The sequence below is a fragment of the Leptodactylus fuscus genome, chromosome 2 (assembly GCF_031893055.1).
Source record: "Leptodactylus fuscus isolate aLepFus1 chromosome 2, aLepFus1.hap2, whole genome shotgun sequence".
Classification (NCBI taxonomy): domain Eukaryota; kingdom Metazoa; phylum Chordata; class Amphibia; order Anura; family Leptodactylidae; genus Leptodactylus; species Leptodactylus fuscus.
The window spans coordinates 191,909,303-191,926,754 of NC_134266.1; the positions used below are offsets into that span (position 1 = coordinate 191,909,303).

Here is a 17,452-nt window from a genome sequence, read left to right on the forward strand (position 1 = left end):
ATTACTATTATTGGGAGAAGCTGAGGAGCCTGCTGATGTTATTGGGGAATGAACTTGGCTCTGCTACTACCAGTACTGCTGGTTCTCAATGTTATTGAGTGTTTGGGACTAAAACTGTTATTAAAGGGGTTGTCCCATCACAAGGATCCTATCTATACTGCTTGTTAATGTGAATGTAAGACTTTTCCTATATACATTGCTTCAGCAAAACTGCTTTGTTTGTCCACTATCTTAATTTATTAATTTCTTTGTTGACACATCCCTTGACTTATCTGGTCAAAAGTCAAGTGATGTATCTGCTGCTCTCAGGGGGGAGGGAGGAGGGGCTAAGTGCACGGGAGCGAGCCTGGAGGGGGGGGGGGTAGTTTTCCCTTTGGGGGGAAGGGTCCGCCAATACAGACCCGGCATTTGCTGTAATAGAGAGGCGGATGCCGGGGAGGGTTAGACGCCGGCACAGGTGTCTGTGACATCGCTACGCCCCTGCCCTGCATGAAGCCAGCAGTGGCAGGAGCGATGCTGCTATTCCGGGGGGGGGGGGGGGGGGGGGGGGCGGAGGAGCGGAATAACAGCATCGCTCCTGCCGCTGCTGGCTTCATGCAGGGCAGGAGCGTAGCGATGTCACAGGCACCTGTGCCGGCGTCTAACCCTCCCCAGCATCCGCCTCTCTATTACAGCGGATGCCGGGTCTGTATTGGCATTGTGAAGGCTAGACTAGTCTCACCATCTATGAGCGTGCACTTTGCATATGTAACCCCGCCCACCAATGACACAACAAAGCAGGAAGACTGGTGAGTATGCGACGTGGGAATACCCCTTTAAGGTTTTTGACTGTCATTGTTATTGAGAGAGTGCACTGCTGGCAGCAGCTTATCCACCATGACAACTAAGGTTTGGGTATGTTGAATCCTTTAGGAGACAGAAGGGGGGCCCACACACATTCGATTGTTTGCTGTTCCCACCAAAATTGTTTGGTCTAGCAATTCTCTTATGTGTATGGGCAGCTTAGGGCTCCATTCACACTGGGGGTTTAAGTATAATTGGAAGGTTGGGTTTACATTTGCGCTGGGTGTCCAGCACAGATCTGTCTAAAATCAGCAGATGACAAAGTCCTACAAGTGTGACTTTTTTTGTCTGAAGATCTCAATTTAAAAAAGTATAAAATTTAACATTGTGTGAATAATGCATAACTTATGTTCAGCGCTAGTGTGTGGTTAACCTACTCTTTTCATTAGGGTTTTTATATTTATACACCACATTATATTTGATAGTGCCATATGGTAGAAGTAAGGCCACGAAAATGGACACTAGTCAAGCGATCCTAAAGAATTAGGGTTGCTTTAAAGGGGTATTCCCACGTCGCATACTCACCAGTCTTCGCTGCTGTAAAATCTTCTTTCTTCCTGCTTTGTTGCGTCATTGGTGGACGGGGTTACATATGCAAAGCCAGCGGCTTCTATGCCGCTGGCCCTGTGTGTGCGCTCCCGATGCAGCTAGGCATCGGACATACAGCCTTCACAATGCAATACAGACCCAGCATCTGCTGTAATAGAGAGGCGGATGCCGGGGAGTGTTAGACGCCGGCACAGGTGCCTGCGACATCGCTACGCTCCTGCCCTGCATGAAGCCAGCAGCGGCAGGAGCGATGCTGCTATTCAATAACATCACACACCATTTGTTTCATATGAAGCAAGGATCATGCAATGTATGCAGTGAAAGGAGCCACACTCAGTAGTATGCAGTGAAAGGAGCCACACTCAGTAGTATGCAGTGAGAGGAGCCACACTCACCAGTCACTGTACAAAGTGCAGCTTTAGATCCTGAAGTGTTGTCTCATAAACTTCGGTGGGGCAGCTTAGTATGCACAAGAAAATGGCCGCACAGACATCTGCAGTCAGCTCTGCCAGAAGCCCGATGGCAGAACCAACTGCGTATGCCTGGGATTTAAATCCCAAAGCCACCACCGCTGGAAGAAGACGCAGCGGAGAGGTGTCCCAAAAGAAGATGACGTGGTGCTGGAGAGTTTTCTAACAGCACAGGGGATGGCCCCTGTGCTGCACAACTCATTTGCATAATGATGAGAACTCTGAATATCTAACGAAGGCAGTGCACAGAAGACTTCTAAAGGTAGGAGAAGAACAGCCTTTCTTAAGGCTATTCCTATGTGATAGTAGTAAAATATGGGATTCTAAAAATAGAATCCCTATAAGAAACATATGCAGATGATATATATATACATATGCCTATGTAGAGGCCCCTACAACTGGTGTCCATCTGCATTCACTCCATGTAGAAAACATAACAGAAGCTTTTTTTTTTAACTTTTCTGACGAAAGAAAAACTTCTATATGCAGAACTTTTTCTTGTGTGAAAAATGAAGGAAGAAAGTGTTGTTTTTTACATTATAGTCATAGACAGAGGGGAGCCCATTCTGTGTCCTTTACTGTCAACCTATGACGGTAACAGCAACAGACTGTAATAATAGATAGATAGATAGATAGATAGATAGATAGATAGATAGATAGATAGATATTCCTTTAATAGTCCCACAATGGGGAAATTTCAGTGATACAGTTTCATAGATGGTACAGTAGTATATAACAGGAGAGAAATACGTACAAGCTCATGGCAGATAGAGAAATCCTAGGAATCATAGCAACTAAAAAGGAAAGAAACACAGACACACTGCAGGATCATTTAGTTCTCTGTGCGGATTGATGTTAATAATAATAATAATAATAATAATACAGCCGACTTGGTTGTAGGACACAAGGAGGGGGGGTCACAGCATGTAGATATAACAAGCAGAACTTTTTGCAGAGGTGGGGGACATATGCAGCTATCATGATAACATGTGGCAGTTCCTTTGGTAGGTAGTGAGATCTCATGCTCACAGCTGATAGTTCGGTATCTTGTATCAGCACTATTGTCCTTTTAACCACAAAAAAAAAAAAAAAAAAATAGTGGTGTGAACATGACCTTAAAACAGTGTCATTTACACACAGGATTATTATTATTGTTTATTTATATAGCAACATTAATTCCATGGTGCTTTACATTTGGGATACCATACAGAATATGTTTTTATATGTTGTGCTGAATAAACAGGAGGCAGTAAAAAAACACTTCAAAATAAATGCAGCAAAACTGAAAAAAAAAACCCACTCTAACACCACATGCTTAGTTCTTTTAAAGTATCCTGTGCCATATCCCCCGCCTTCTAATACAGGCCGCTAGTCTATGCCTTGCCCAGAGCCGCAGGTACCCAGCACCCAACCCCCCGCACATGTGCGGCCGCAGCAGACTGAGCGATGCCAGTAGTGGGCGGAGCTTGTGACTGCCTGCTTCTCAATCTGTGCAGCGTACAGTCTGGAGATGGTGGGCGTGGCTTCTTGTGGTTGTCCTGGTAACCGTGCAGACCACCCGGGATTCTACAGCCTAATTCCTTCAAACCTTCGTATCCCGGATGAAGAAGAAGAAGCGGAGCGAGGGGGAATGGTGAGGGGGAAGCTGGGGGATGGGAGGGGGTACGGGGAGCACTGCGAGTTTGTAGAGGAGGGGGGCGCAAATATTTAACCCCCTCAAGCCCTGACCTGCCTGTTTACTTGTAGCCCGAGGGATGAGCAGCGTGCCGGATGTTTTGGGTATGGGGAGCTGCCATTGTCCGTGTGTGTGGATGAGCCCCGGCACCCTGCTGTGAGGAGGGAGAGGATAAGGAATGTGCAGCCTGTGTAGACTTGTGTGTGCCTGCTCGTGTCCTCCTCCTCCTCCTGCACACTGCTTACATCAGCGCCAGATGTGGCTGCCTGTCATCTCATGTGTGGGGTCCATCCTTGTATGTGGAACCCCCCCCTATACACACCCAGGTTCTTCCATATTGCCCGCCTGTCTTACTTAGAGAAACTTCTGCTTGCTAAACCAGAGTTACCCATATACTGGTATGAGCTACTTTGGCTACTTTTTCCCATAGATCATTGCCTGAAACATATATACACCATTGTGCCACCTCCGCAGTGGCAAACAGTAGCTGCCCCCATGTGCTGTGCCTGAAAATAACAAATAAAGCTATATTTACCCCCAGGGGCCCAGCACAGGGGAGGCAAACGCACCTATACCATCTATACACTGACTATAAAGTGGTAGATACCAGTTCTACATAGGACAGTTTAAAGGGGGCATTCACACGATGTAACTCGTGTCAGAATCAGCTGCAAAACAGAATCCCATTGACTTCATTGTGTTCCGTTTAGTGCGCGTAACACATTGAAATCAATGGGACGCTTTTTAACCCATTGATTTCAATGTGTTACGCACGCTAAATGGAACCCATTGAAGTCAATGGGATTCTGTTTTGCAGCTGATTCTGACACGAGTTATTGTGCAAGAATCAGCGCAGCGTTACATAGTGTGAATGCCGCCTAAAGGTAGGCACCCACCACTCTTATTTAAAGGGAGTCTGTCGGCAGGCAAATCCGTATCAAACTAATAACCGTACCTTGCAGAGCGGCTTCTACACTTTTCAAAGATGTCTTTCATATTCCGCATTGCAGCTCCATTTTCATGAAAATCAATGTTTTATTCTCATGAAAAATAGCTGAAAAAGGCTTTAGGGGTGGTTAGGGGCAATTATTTAGGGCAGACATTGATTCTCCAGCAGAAGAAACACCTCTAAAGTCTTTTTCGGATAATTGACTACTACTGTTGCTCTACTACTAATGTCCATTGCTTTCCATCTGGAACAGACTACCATGACCAATTCTTCCAGCTTTGACTTTATCTTTAAAGTTGGCAACACAGACATCCACATGTTCCTCACCTACACAAAACATTGAAGGGGTTACAGCATTTTCACAAGGGCTATGGCCCCTCCAAACAGCTGACCAGCAGAAGTCCCAGGTGCCAGAGCCCACTACGTCCTTAAATCATTAATGCCCAAGTGTCATTTAGCTAACACTGCTCAGTTCCCTAGAGGTTAATATTCCCAATGCCATCTTATATTAAAGCATTGCTTTCCAAACTTTTCAGACTCGGGGCACCTGTAGTGCTCTACATTGGCACCATCAGACTGTGTAATGGTCCCCAATGGCTTCTCCAGACTCTATAATTGTCCCCAATGGCTCCTCAACACAGTATAATGGTGCCCAGTGGTCCGTGCACACAGTTATGCCATATAAATATATAAAGACATACGGTACCTTCCTAGCCCTGTTCCTCTGGAGCTCTCGTCTTCTTCCTTTATGATTGTCCTAAAGCAAAATATTTCTGTTCTCCATGATGGTGCTGTAACACAGTCATTTTATCGGGACTGTATGTGCTGAATGCACGTTTGTGGGATTGTTCACAATTCTGTTCAGTTTTGGTTCACAAATTATTGCCTGGGTCGGCTGTACTTCCAAGATTGTATTTGGACCTAGACTCCTAGATATCTCTCTCTACATATATATATATATATATATATATATATATATATATATATGAGACACTGCCTCACCTACGACTGTCCTGAACTGTAATCTTGATAGGACAGTAGTTCCACCGAAAGATATTGACTAACTGCAACCTGGACTCATAGTAATATGGTTACCTATGAAAATGGCGGGAAACATGACTGATATGTGGCCTATATTTTCTAGGCTGTAACGGCCCCGTGCAGGGCCCATTATTGTCAATGTCACACCCAGGTTTACACAGGACGATGTGCTGACAACTATTAGAGGATATTTTATGATGTATAAAATATGCAGCTAGCTGAGAGACAAGCATATGCTCATTTACTACAAGAGGGTGCTGCTACAAGATGGGGCTCATGCCGTACACCAGGCCGGGTTACATTTTTATTGTTTATTGGCTGCTTCTTGTTACTGACTGCATGAAGGGCTGTCATGATTCGATAAATGCTTCAATGTGTTCAGTGAAAGCATCAGACATGGCCTAGAGTTTGACCAGAACCACATCGCATGTTTCACCCTTACACGGGCCATTGTGAGTAAGTATGAGCAGTCATGATACTTCTTTGTAGATAAGAGTAAGGCTCCATGCACACAAGCGTGTGTTTTGTCAGTGTGCTAGTCAGTTTTTTTATTGCCAGCACACTGACCCATTTTTTACTGAGACCCCATACACATGCTGTGTATTGTCACAGGGTTATGTAAGGGGATGTGAGCACAAGGCAAAATCAGGTGAGGTGAGGTCCTAATCCTGTCTGCAGAAAATGATTGGGTCCATGGAGGGCATGGATGGCACACATATCATTCATGTGATGTCCATGTCTTTTTCCCACTGTCCCTTTGATCACATATTGGTGTGCATAATATCCTAAGTCAATATATACATGTTTGTAGATTTCTTTTAAGCCTCGGTTTCATTGTGCCGTTTTCTCTTTTACAGCCTTTCTATGAGAATATTTACTACCCTCTCGAACCTGAGCGGGCCCAAATGTCACCCGATGTGTTAGCTACTCCTTGGATTCCACGTCCAACAACACCCCCCAGAAGGCCAGCCTACAGTCATGACTCTCGCTTTAAATTCAGAACACGCCATGAGAGTGTGGACTGGAGAAGGATTGGGGCTATTGATTTGGACAGGCTAGCAAATGAGTTGGACTTTGTTACCCTTCAGGAAAACATCATGGCCATCACTTTTTGTAACTTAGAGCATGAAAAGTGCCCACGTTGTCACAGTAGTCTTGACCCAGTCCTGCTGAAACTCTTGAGACTATGTCAGTACACTATTGAGTACCTGCTCCATACCCAGGAGTACCTGAGCACTAATCTGCAGACATTAGAAGAGAAGGTGCGAGCCACTCTGATTGATACAGAAGAAATCCAAGTGAAAATGGCCAAACAGACTCAGGAAGTGAAGACTCTTAAAGAGGAATGCAAGCGGCGAAAGAAGATTATTTCTACACAGCAAATGTTGATCAGCTCAAGCGCCGGGCCCTACCACAAGGTAAAGGAAATGGAGGCGACTACTAGATGTGTTGGGAAAGATACTCTAATCTATAATCTTGTTTTTAACTTGTACATCGGTGGTAAAACTATCCCTTCTGTACAGAGCACTTCATACACTAATTTAATTATTTTCTATGACTAAGGCTAAGTTCACACTGCCGTCATTCTTTCCATTGTTATGTTATGATTCATCACCAAAGTGAAAGTCTGATAGAGAATAAATGGAGAGATAACTGTGTACATTTATAGCTCTCTCCATTTACTTCCGTTGATTCCAATTTCAATGCACACTAATCCAATTGTCTGAATGAATAAGGTACTTCTGTTATGGCAAAAATTGGTGAAATAAAACTCAACATTTATTGAAATATAATATAAAAACACATATAGTGATGACATACAAATATGTAGTGCTGGCCACCAGATGGAAAATAACCCCCAACTCAATAGGGACTTCGAGTTGGAAGAAAAAAAAAAACAAATAGGGCAGGCCAAGATAAAAGAAAAAATGTGTCACCTGCTCAAATACTTAGTCAGTGTAACACTGGTGAAGGCACTCTGGTAAAAGATGTATATTAATATGCGTTCCTCCAATTGTACTGACATAGAAGCTAATACATATTAGGCAAACATCTACATGAGCGGGCCTAGACATTAGGTGCACACTACATGAACAAAAGGTGATCCCAAGTATGTGTCTAAATAACCTATAGATAGTATTGGGGAAGGAATAATCAACTGCAGTGGAGATATGCATATTTTTAAATACCCCCTGCAATTCCTAAATCTCCCACAGCACCCTTAGCTGGCAATAAATATATGATCTGCTAAGTGTTGGTAGTAGGTTAGAGTATATAGCTCTCACACACGGGACACCAAATAAACAAACGCCCTAACATTTCTGAGGACGCATCCGATAAATTATCCTGGGGGTCTGAGAGAAATGGCCAACGATACAAAATAGCCATCCAGCTCTCAAAACACCCTAAAGTGTCTATATATAGATAGGCAGCACCTGACCAAAGATACTAAATAGCGATGCCATATAAATCTAGATAGACTTCATGTATAGATTGAATTCCCTCAACGCGTTTCCCCCAGCATTACACCAAACACTAGGTTCATCAGGAGAGTACAATATTTGATGGTGGACCCCAAAAGAAAAATAACAAAGTATGAATACAGTAAAAAGATTGGTTAAAAGTATCCATTCTAATCATAATATAAAATACTAAAATGACGTGTATAATTTTTATGTTTCTAATTACAGTGCCCACATTGTGAGAAGGCATTCATGACTCATTCCTATTTGCAAAGTCACATGACTAGGAGACATCCAGAAGGTACAGATTTGGTAACAAGTCTTAAAAGTGTAATATTATGTAATTCATTTTCATGTGAAAAATAAGCATTTTGTCGCTTGAAGCAGTGTATTAAAAAGTTTTTTGTAGAAATATGATATTCCTGAATTAGGTAATCAATGTCAGATTGGTAGGGGTCTGACCACAGGAACCCCACCAATAAGCTATTTGAAGGCAGTGCGACATTGGACAAGCACTGCATACTAAGTACATACATTTTATAGTGGCCTTGCTTGGTATTGTATTTTAACTCCATTCATTTCAATGGAACCTAGCTGTACAATGTGACCAACAGACATGATGTCACTAGTTTGAGAAGATGAAATGGTGATTTACTTGGAGGCCCCAGCAATCTCATAGTAATGATCTGTTCTAGGTGCACGTCATAAATCGTATAGTGCTGGGAAACGCCTGTATGGACTGCCTTCTGTTTAAACTCCCTAAAATACTGTGAGGACGTTAGGAATCATTTTATGAAGAAGTGCATTGTGAGATTGTTCTATATCAGGGGCCAAAACATTATGAGCCATTAGGGTGGTCTATGAATACAGCATATTTTTCTGTGGTTTGCTTTTTCAGTGAGGCACTGTGGATGAGTATTAATAATTGGAACTTGTAATAATATGAGACGCTCATCTGGCACTGGCAATAATAAGTGGTGCACTGCTGGCTAAGGGGCTTCTTTCTATTAAAAAAACAATGAGCACTTTGCTTTCCTACAGGGTAAAGTGCACATTGGTTAATACAGGCTCCCATCATACAGGCATAGACTGTAACTGTATTACAGGCACCTGTATTCATGCGCTTTCCTCTTTAGTAGTACTCATTGGTTACGGTAAAACATCAGAGATCTGACAGCGATGTCTCCTGCTCAACTCCGGAGTTTGCAATACACATCGCAATGTGCACCAAGACATACATGTATGTAAAGGGGTTCTAACCAATGAGCATTTTGATGGCTCCAGCGATTGTTAGTGAGTCTGCACAAATTGACTGAAGTTCACTGATAGTTGGTCAGAAATGTTCCACACAATCTACCGTATATACTCGAGTATAAGTCGACCCGAATATAAGCCGGCCCCCCTAATTTTACCACAAAAAAACGGGGAAAACTTATTGACTCGAGTATAAGCCGAGGGGGGAAAATGTATGACATTCTGTTTGTGCTCATGTTAATCCTAGCCAGCTTCAGGCCTATATGGTAATATCCCAGATGTCACGTGGTCTGGGATATTACCATATAGGCCCAAAGCCTGTGGTAGTAGTAATAGCCTGTTACTGCTAGCACAGGCTTTGGGACTGTATGATAGTGTCCCAGCACAGGCTTTGGGCCTGTATGACAACAGGCTGCTACTGCTACCATAATGCTTTGGGCCTGTATGATAATGCCCCAGACGGGGCATTATTATACAGGACTTCATCCGAAAGTGCCGACTGCACATGTCCATCGGCCATTGTCCTGTGGCCTCTTACACGATTGTCCGTTTGGCCACAGGAAAATGGCCAACAGACATGTGCAGTCGGCACTTTCGGATGAAGACGCAGAGAAGAGGTGGTCTTGAGAAGAAGATGGAGGAGGTCACTGGAGAGTCTTCAGGCAGCACAGGAGACGCCCCCTATGCTTTTTGAGCGCAGGAGGACCCTTTAATAGTCTCTAAAGTTCTGAGCTATAGTTAGGGAAAATCTGTATACATTGCCAGTATGTACAGATGTAGCAGTTACCAAAGAGGGTAGGCACCTCAAATAGCTTTATCTCTAGTTTTATATCACCTAGAACAGTAGTTCTAGTGTCATATGAAAGTGATGTTTTTTCTATAGCTAGAACTTCTGTCCTACTAGCATATGAATGCTGAAAACCACTGTTTCAGTTGGTATAAAAGTGGAGATACAGCTATTTGACATGAGCACCACAAAAAACTATGAAATAAATCATTCTAGTCCATTTTTGGATCTTATCCCACTTTATATAATCTGCGTGCACATTTCACCACATGAACAAGGCACTGGACATTTTACAGATGTTACTTTATAAAGAGTTTGATATCACGGCAGAAAGTTTTACTCTGGCCAGGGTCAGACATGGAAAAGCCTAAAGCTAGATATGGTTCATGGCATTTCACCTGATCATGACTTATGGGAACTTGGGGTCCTATTTCCCAACTACAGAATATATAGCATTTGGTTACACGTGCAGCATTTGTGCCAGAGTTCTTCCTTGTGAAAACGTCCACCATATATTGGATATTTTGAGTGTCCATTGCCAGTTCTACATAAGATCCAGTCTCAGGCATAGGTATGAGTTCCCGTTCAGTGGAGGATGGTGCTCTGATAGAGTTGTTCTCAGTTGCAGTAGGAGTTCTGCTCTGGTGGCACTCTTCCTCATATCAGACTTGAGTGCCCTAGTTGATGAAGCAGAATATTTCATTAGTTGTCTGCCAGCCTGCTTTTTCACTATCACAAAAGAGATGAGAAGTATGTCAGCAGAGGTAGATGTGGCCGTGCAGATAGCTGGAGTCACAGGAAAACCTTCTTACCTTTCAATATCATTTATTTTGGTGTAGTCTTACATTTTCAGTCTGTAAATGTCATAGCCAGTCTGTTTTACTTGTTCTCAGTGTATTATGTCGGTTTTTAGAGGGACATAAAAAGATGTTCATACTAAAAGCAAGCTTATCTTGAGGATAAATAAAACTAAATCCAAAAATAACCAGCAACTAGGTCATTGATGCTGCTGTTAAATCCTAAACTGACTGAAAACCCAATGGTCGCTATTTGATCTGTCATAGGTGTTCCCCATTTTTCCTGAGCTTCTTAGTGGCAAACCTTGCTTTTTGTGCAGTGGTGTAGGAACAGCTTGATAGAAATTTGCAATAACACAAGAATAACGCAACAGAAGATGAAAACTAAGGGACCATATTTAAAACTAATTTTTGATATTTTCCTTTATAAAGGAAAGCAAAATATTCAGCCAAGCAATAACATGCAGTATGAGATAGACCATCTAAAAGAGGAGTTACGGCTTGCCAAAAGTCAGCTGGAAGTGGAACAAGCAGCTCACCTAGAAAAAATTTCACAGGTAAGGCATAAAATGTGTATTTACATCTTATTATCACTAGAATATGCCCTCACTTTATCTTTGGTGGTGGGCCAACCTCTAGGGCCACCACAATTCCTGAGAAGGAAAATTTCCTGGCACAGCACTCTCAAGGCTGCCTGGCTATGCAGGGAACTACATACGGCCCCATGCACAGTAGGTGACTGGGTTGCTGCTGTACAGGGAGATCCAGTGAGGGGGATACAACTCTAAATTAGTCCTTTTATTACCAGGGTCAGTGGGGTCCCAGATGTTAGCCCCTTGTCGATCATAAAGTGATAGCGTATCTTAGTCATATGCATCGCTTTATGTGATAGGAATAACTCTTTAATCCAAGTCATTGGAACAGTGCAAAATAAATAAAATATGGGGAAAAAAACAACTTCATACATACACATGACAGTGAAAAAAAACAGATTAAACTTTCAGTTATTTCAGTTCCCTATTTTCTTTTTTCATTAATTTGTCATCTGTTTTTCAACTGTCAGGTAAAAATAAAACAGATGAGCGTCATTGATTTATTATTATTATTTTTTATTTTTATTTTTTTTTTAACCTGTCTGTCCACCCTTGAAAATGGCCAAAAATAGGACATGTCCTATGTTGTAGCAATCTGAAAAAAAAGGTCATTGAAAAAAGGAACATGTTTATGTTCCCATTGTTATAAAGATGGATTTGTAACAGACATTAAGAAAACGTCCGTTACACATCCATTTATCACATTTATTTTATATTATTCCTCATTTCAGGCTAGATTGCAAGATGACCTCAAAGGAACCAAACCTTAAAGTTTCTCTAAGGCCTTATTCACATACATATGGCGTCCACATTTTCGGTAGACTCCATGTGTACCAATTCATTTCAATGTTTTTATTCAGAAATCAGCGCTTTCTGTTTTTTTCATTGATGTTACTGCATCATAGATCCATCACATCAATGAAAGTCTATGGTTCTGTGAAAACAAAATGAATGACATCTATGTGTCAACTGTTCATGGACCCAAAGACAGTCAAAATATAGAAAAATAAAGAAAAATGTATTTGCTTTTCACAGCCATGAAACACAAATCAACCATGGACAGCAATATACACAAATGAGGAGGTACCTTGAAAAGCACTAACTGCAGATAAGGATGTGTGAATAAGGCCTAAAAGAAACAAATGGGTGAAAATTCCATTTATTACATTTTGGGTGAAGATTACTTTCACACAACAGTGAACACTGGACGTGTGAGCTCCATTTTTTTTAATGTACATCACACGCAGTATCAATTTCAATGTCAATACTTGGGGGCTATGGGCATGATTATTATTTTAGTGCTCTCTTGTCACGGGACCATGAAAATATGGGTCATGTCTTATTTTTATCCGTTTTCACGAATCTCTCCATACATTGAAGTGTATAAGGGAGCCGTAAAAATGGGCGCCCTTTTGGGTGAAAGAAGGCTGGGAAAAATTGATTTTTTTCATGGCCATTTTGCCCTTCTTTTGTGTGAATGTAGCCTTAGCTGTAAGTCAGATTATTGCCATTAGCAAGGCATTCTTTATGAGAAATGCAGTTGCTACTGATCAGATGGTTATTGTGTTGGTATTAATACTTAAAAGGAAACAATCTGGTTTTATATAGTTACTACGGATCAGCTTATCAAACTGTAATAAGTGTACACGAGTCTTTTTTTTCTACAGATACAAGAAAATGAACACAAGAAAAGTATTGAAAAGAACGTTCTAAAAAAGTTTGACGAATGGAAAAAAGAGGAAAGAGAAAAATTTGAAGATGAATTGAGCAAAGTAAGAGAGATGTTTATGAAAGAGCTTAAAGAAGTGACATCAAAGAATACCTCTTTAGAAAATGTAAGTGATCAATTCTGGTTTCTTGTAATATATTTACTATTGCCATTACATATCATATTTGGCTTCTATTACTTTTATTTTTCCTTGGATGTTTATATACGCCTGTCAAAATAACACCATGGAACTTAAGCGTTTTTTTTCACAAATTTCTTGTTCTTATTTTTTTTTTTGTGTGATCCATTTTTTATCCTTTTTTTTAAACCTACAGCACACAGTGTTTTGATATAAATGCCAAGGATGCAGAAACACAAAAACACATTTTATAATTCCCACAAGTGATGTTTTCTCCACTTGCTGTGGCAATAAACGTGCATGCCCATGTTCATGAGACTGTTAAGGGAAGTAGTTCATTTGACAGTTTTCTGCAGTGCATTACCAGCTTTAGGCCTGGGCCCTATGTTGCAAAAATGCAGCGTTTTGGTGTGGCTAAAAATTTTGGCTAACTCCATCCACACATTGAAGAAGAAAAATCCACAGTGAAAGTGCTGCGATTTCAAAAATACTTGTGTTATCTGTGGCAGCGTGTAATAGAACTATGGCAACGACAAGCCTGGGAGCATTCAAGAGACTCCCCTACTTGGGACCTTAGCCTTAATGTAGCTCTGTAAGCCAGCTTCTACATAGATGTCATATTACTGAGGCATTCTAAAGAATAATAGCTACATAAATAAGTCACTTAACAGACTATGGTATCCTGCACCCCAATGTAAACCTCCATGTGCTGCCATGTACAGCTGTGCCATGTGCATAAGACCAAGGCTTGGTAAAGAAGAAAAACACAGAAATAAGATTATTCCAAGGTATGTCTGGTATCTGTCATTGTTATCAGTAATGTAATTTTGTCCATAATTTGCCAATGTCAATTTCAGGAACTTCTTGAGATTAAAAAAGAAAGTCTGCACAGAAGATCTGGCCTTGGCGTTCTGGAGGAGTGTCCGCCGAGTGATACAGAAGAAGGTACATCTAAGTGTCCACGTGACATTCAGAGTGTGAAGGAAATGCTTGACATACAGGTATAGTTACAATATTCATGTCTAACTACACTTTCTACAATTATTTTGGTCATTGAAATATGTGATTCATTTTTATTTATTTTTTTTTCCCTGAAGGAAGAAAAGTGGGGGAAGCGCATTCATCAACTTCATGAAGAGCATGAAAAGGAGAAGAAACAGGTAGTCCTAAAGACTTCATCTTATGTCACCCTTAATGTAGATGACAATTTTTGTATCATTTTAGAACACTAAAACTTTCTAAAATAAATGCATAGACAGCAGCAGATGTTTCTCTATCCAACCAACCTATTTGTATCAAAGCAGAATCACTCATAGTGCTGTATGTGTGGCTTCCATTCTATGGATCTTTTGTATGTCATATTTGTTACCTTGTAGTACAGACATATAAGTATATAGTTATAACTGTATAGCTGTATACAAACAGAATGTCACTGTCAGATACAGTATATTGAATACAATAGAAACATTGTATTTGTGTTTTCTCTCTCTAAGGTCTCATGCCAGTAGATCTGATAAAAATTAGACTGTTTCTATGCTTTTAGTGGCCATTTTTTTTTCTAGTGTAGTACTGGTCACGTACATAAATATCTGTAGGCTGAAAGCTTTCTCACCTGCTCTCCCATACATGTACACATTTGGCCATTTACTGAATGGGGAGGGCAGAGGAAGTCGCTACCAGGCACACGGATGTGCAACCGGCTTTGAGGTGCGCATTTATGGTGCACTGGAGAGTAGTAAACTAATATGAACAGATTACCCAGAATTACCAGGCTGCGCCTGTACTTGGTTTTTGATAAGTGCAGGTGACATTTGAAGACATCCCATTATATTTAAAGACATCTGTTATATATAGTATTTTGCTATTGACACTGCATTGTTATTTATTTGGGCAGCTATTTTGAGTGTAGAGAAATGAATAATAATAATAACGTAGATGTATTCTGTGTTATCTGCTTATTTAGCTTTTATCCAAAGTTGAGAAGCTAAGATTATCAGTGAATGAAGATCAGAGGACTGCAAATGACTTCTACAAGAAACGATTGGATGAACTCGGCCAAAAATTTCGAGAGCAAAATGAATTAATCAGATGTCAAAGGGAGCAGGTAAGTAACTGGTTTGTGTTCCTCATAGCGTGAAAAGTCATCTGTGGAATACATCTGTGATCATTGTTTGGTCCTCAGTGTATTGCTGCATTGATCAGTGTATTCTTTTTCTAGTGCGTTTCACTCCATAATAGTGACTTAGTAGACAAGTTGTGAAAGTGGAATGCAGTGGACATGTCTCGCTGCTAAGTCAAGGTTTAGACACCTGTATGAATTGGTGACTACTTATAATGTTGCAGTTTTTGCGCAATCTAGCTGCAGTAGCGTTGGTGTAATATTTGATTAAATATCTCTAGGTACATTCAAAGAGGGAACACATTTTTTATCATCATATTGTGAAAATGTTGATGAATAGGTCACAAATAGCAGCACAGTTTTCTCCATGAGAAATGCCTGCTTATGTTCAATATAAATCTCCTTTTCTCTCTGTGCTCATGTGAAGGCTACCTTCACACGACCAAGGTGCAAAACAGCCATGAAAGCGTCCATATTTCATTGCCGTCTTACACCCAAGGGGCACAATTTTCACGGATGCCCCATAATTTCACAGTATGTAGGGGGTCTGTGAAAATGGACAAAAAACATAGGGCACTACCTATATTTTGATGGCCCATCCATTCACAAACATTACGGTAAATTTAATGCTGCCATGTTACATCTGTTAAAAAATAGACGCTACATGGCCATTAGTCACTGTCGTGTGTATAGTTTTTGGGGATTCCTCATTAGTGGCAAATGTGATCATAGTCTCCTATTATTATGTAGCAAGTACCATATTTATGATCTAGATATTTCAGTAAATTACACGTTTAAGACTAAGGCCCCACGTTATGGAAATGCAGAGTTTTTGGCAACAGAGAGAATTCAGAATTTTACAATGTAGGAGATAATGAAAGTACAATTCGGATCCAGATATGTGTATAATTACTTTTTACTAATTTACTGATTGTATTCACCCCCCTTTATATAGATTACTGATGGTCATCGTTCGCTGTGAATCAGATGTGATTTCCAGTTTTTATCCAGGCCACTATTAGGTTCAGGGCATGCACTGGAGTATATCATGTTTTCTCCTCTGAAGTTGGCAATAATTTCAGGATTTGTTTATGCCTCCCATTTTGAGTTATGCGACGGTCTCTACCTTTTAGCTGTTTACTTTTGTCAGCTCCAGAATCATCTTCTAGGATATCAGGGACACTAGGTCTCACACAGTGTTTGCTCCTCCATGCCTCCTTGTGTAGACTAGCAATAGGTCCAACAGTGGAGGGGCAGTAATACATGTTCGGCACTCAGGATGCAGGGGTGGAGCTAAGTGGAATCCCAAGTGCAGGTTTCAGAAATAAAAACAATGCGGAAAAGCTGCATTTTTCGACAACAGTCTGAATATAGAGAAAAAATAAGCATTTCTGCATTCCACCAACAAGACCACACTGATATAGAAGGGAGTGTTGTTTGGTACTTTGTCAGAGCTCCTAGTAATCCTTTTTCTTGTTTCAGATTAAAGAACTTTCCAATAAACCACCAGTAGCCAAAAAATATTCAGGTAAGAAATGTTAGTTGGCACAGCCACAGTATGTAGTATAGTATTCAGAAGATAATTTTCCGCAAAGACAAGTAGGCATATTTCAGGAGCCATTTAATACACCTTAATTGGAATGAAGGAATCGCAAACGCAGCCTAACATACAGGGGAACATCCGCATGTGTATACATAGCTACATGCATTACCTTAATGTTGACAAGTAAGTACACTGTACATGTATATATACTGTAGGTGTGTGTGGTATTGTAGCTTAGCTTTATTCACTTCACTGGAGCTGAACTACAATACCAGATACAACCCATGGACAATTGTGGCACTATTTCTGGGAGAATACAGTCATGTGGAGGAAAAGTGTCAACCAATGAACCTTTGTTTAATATAAGAAAATGTGGACTTATTGGGACTTATATTTTAGGCAAGCGAGTTATCCCATTCTGTATATTCAGCTTCAACATGTCTGTTTAAAGGGTATGTCAGCCATGTTAATATATACCATTACTGGGAGTCTGTGTGTCAAGAACTCACTGATATCAAGATTT

At 40.9% G+C, this 17,452-nt stretch overlaps 1 protein-coding gene across 2 annotated transcripts in view; it reads left to right on the forward strand.

Annotated features, from left to right (window-relative positions):
* The first annotated feature begins 3,365 nt into the window (after positions 1-3,365).
* Positions 3,366-17,452, forward strand: part of DZIP1 (DAZ interacting zinc finger protein 1) — a 31,848-nt gene continuing 17,761 nt past the window's right edge. For both annotated transcript variants that reach the window (XM_075265330.1, XM_075265331.1), the window contains exons 1-9: positions 3,366-3,495; positions 6,385-6,945; positions 8,218-8,290; positions 11,260-11,384; positions 13,088-13,255; positions 14,125-14,268; positions 14,365-14,427; positions 15,231-15,371; positions 16,869-16,914. In XM_075265330.1, the coding sequence (XP_075121431.1) occupies positions 3,373-3,495; positions 6,385-6,945; positions 8,218-8,290; positions 11,260-11,384; positions 13,088-13,255; positions 14,125-14,268; positions 14,365-14,427; positions 15,231-15,371; positions 16,869-16,914 (1,444 nt within the window). In that variant the 5' untranslated portion in view covers positions 3,366-3,372. The remainder of the gene's footprint in view (positions 3,496-6,384; positions 6,946-8,217; positions 8,291-11,259; positions 11,385-13,087; positions 13,256-14,124; positions 14,269-14,364; positions 14,428-15,230; positions 15,372-16,868; positions 16,915-17,452) is intronic.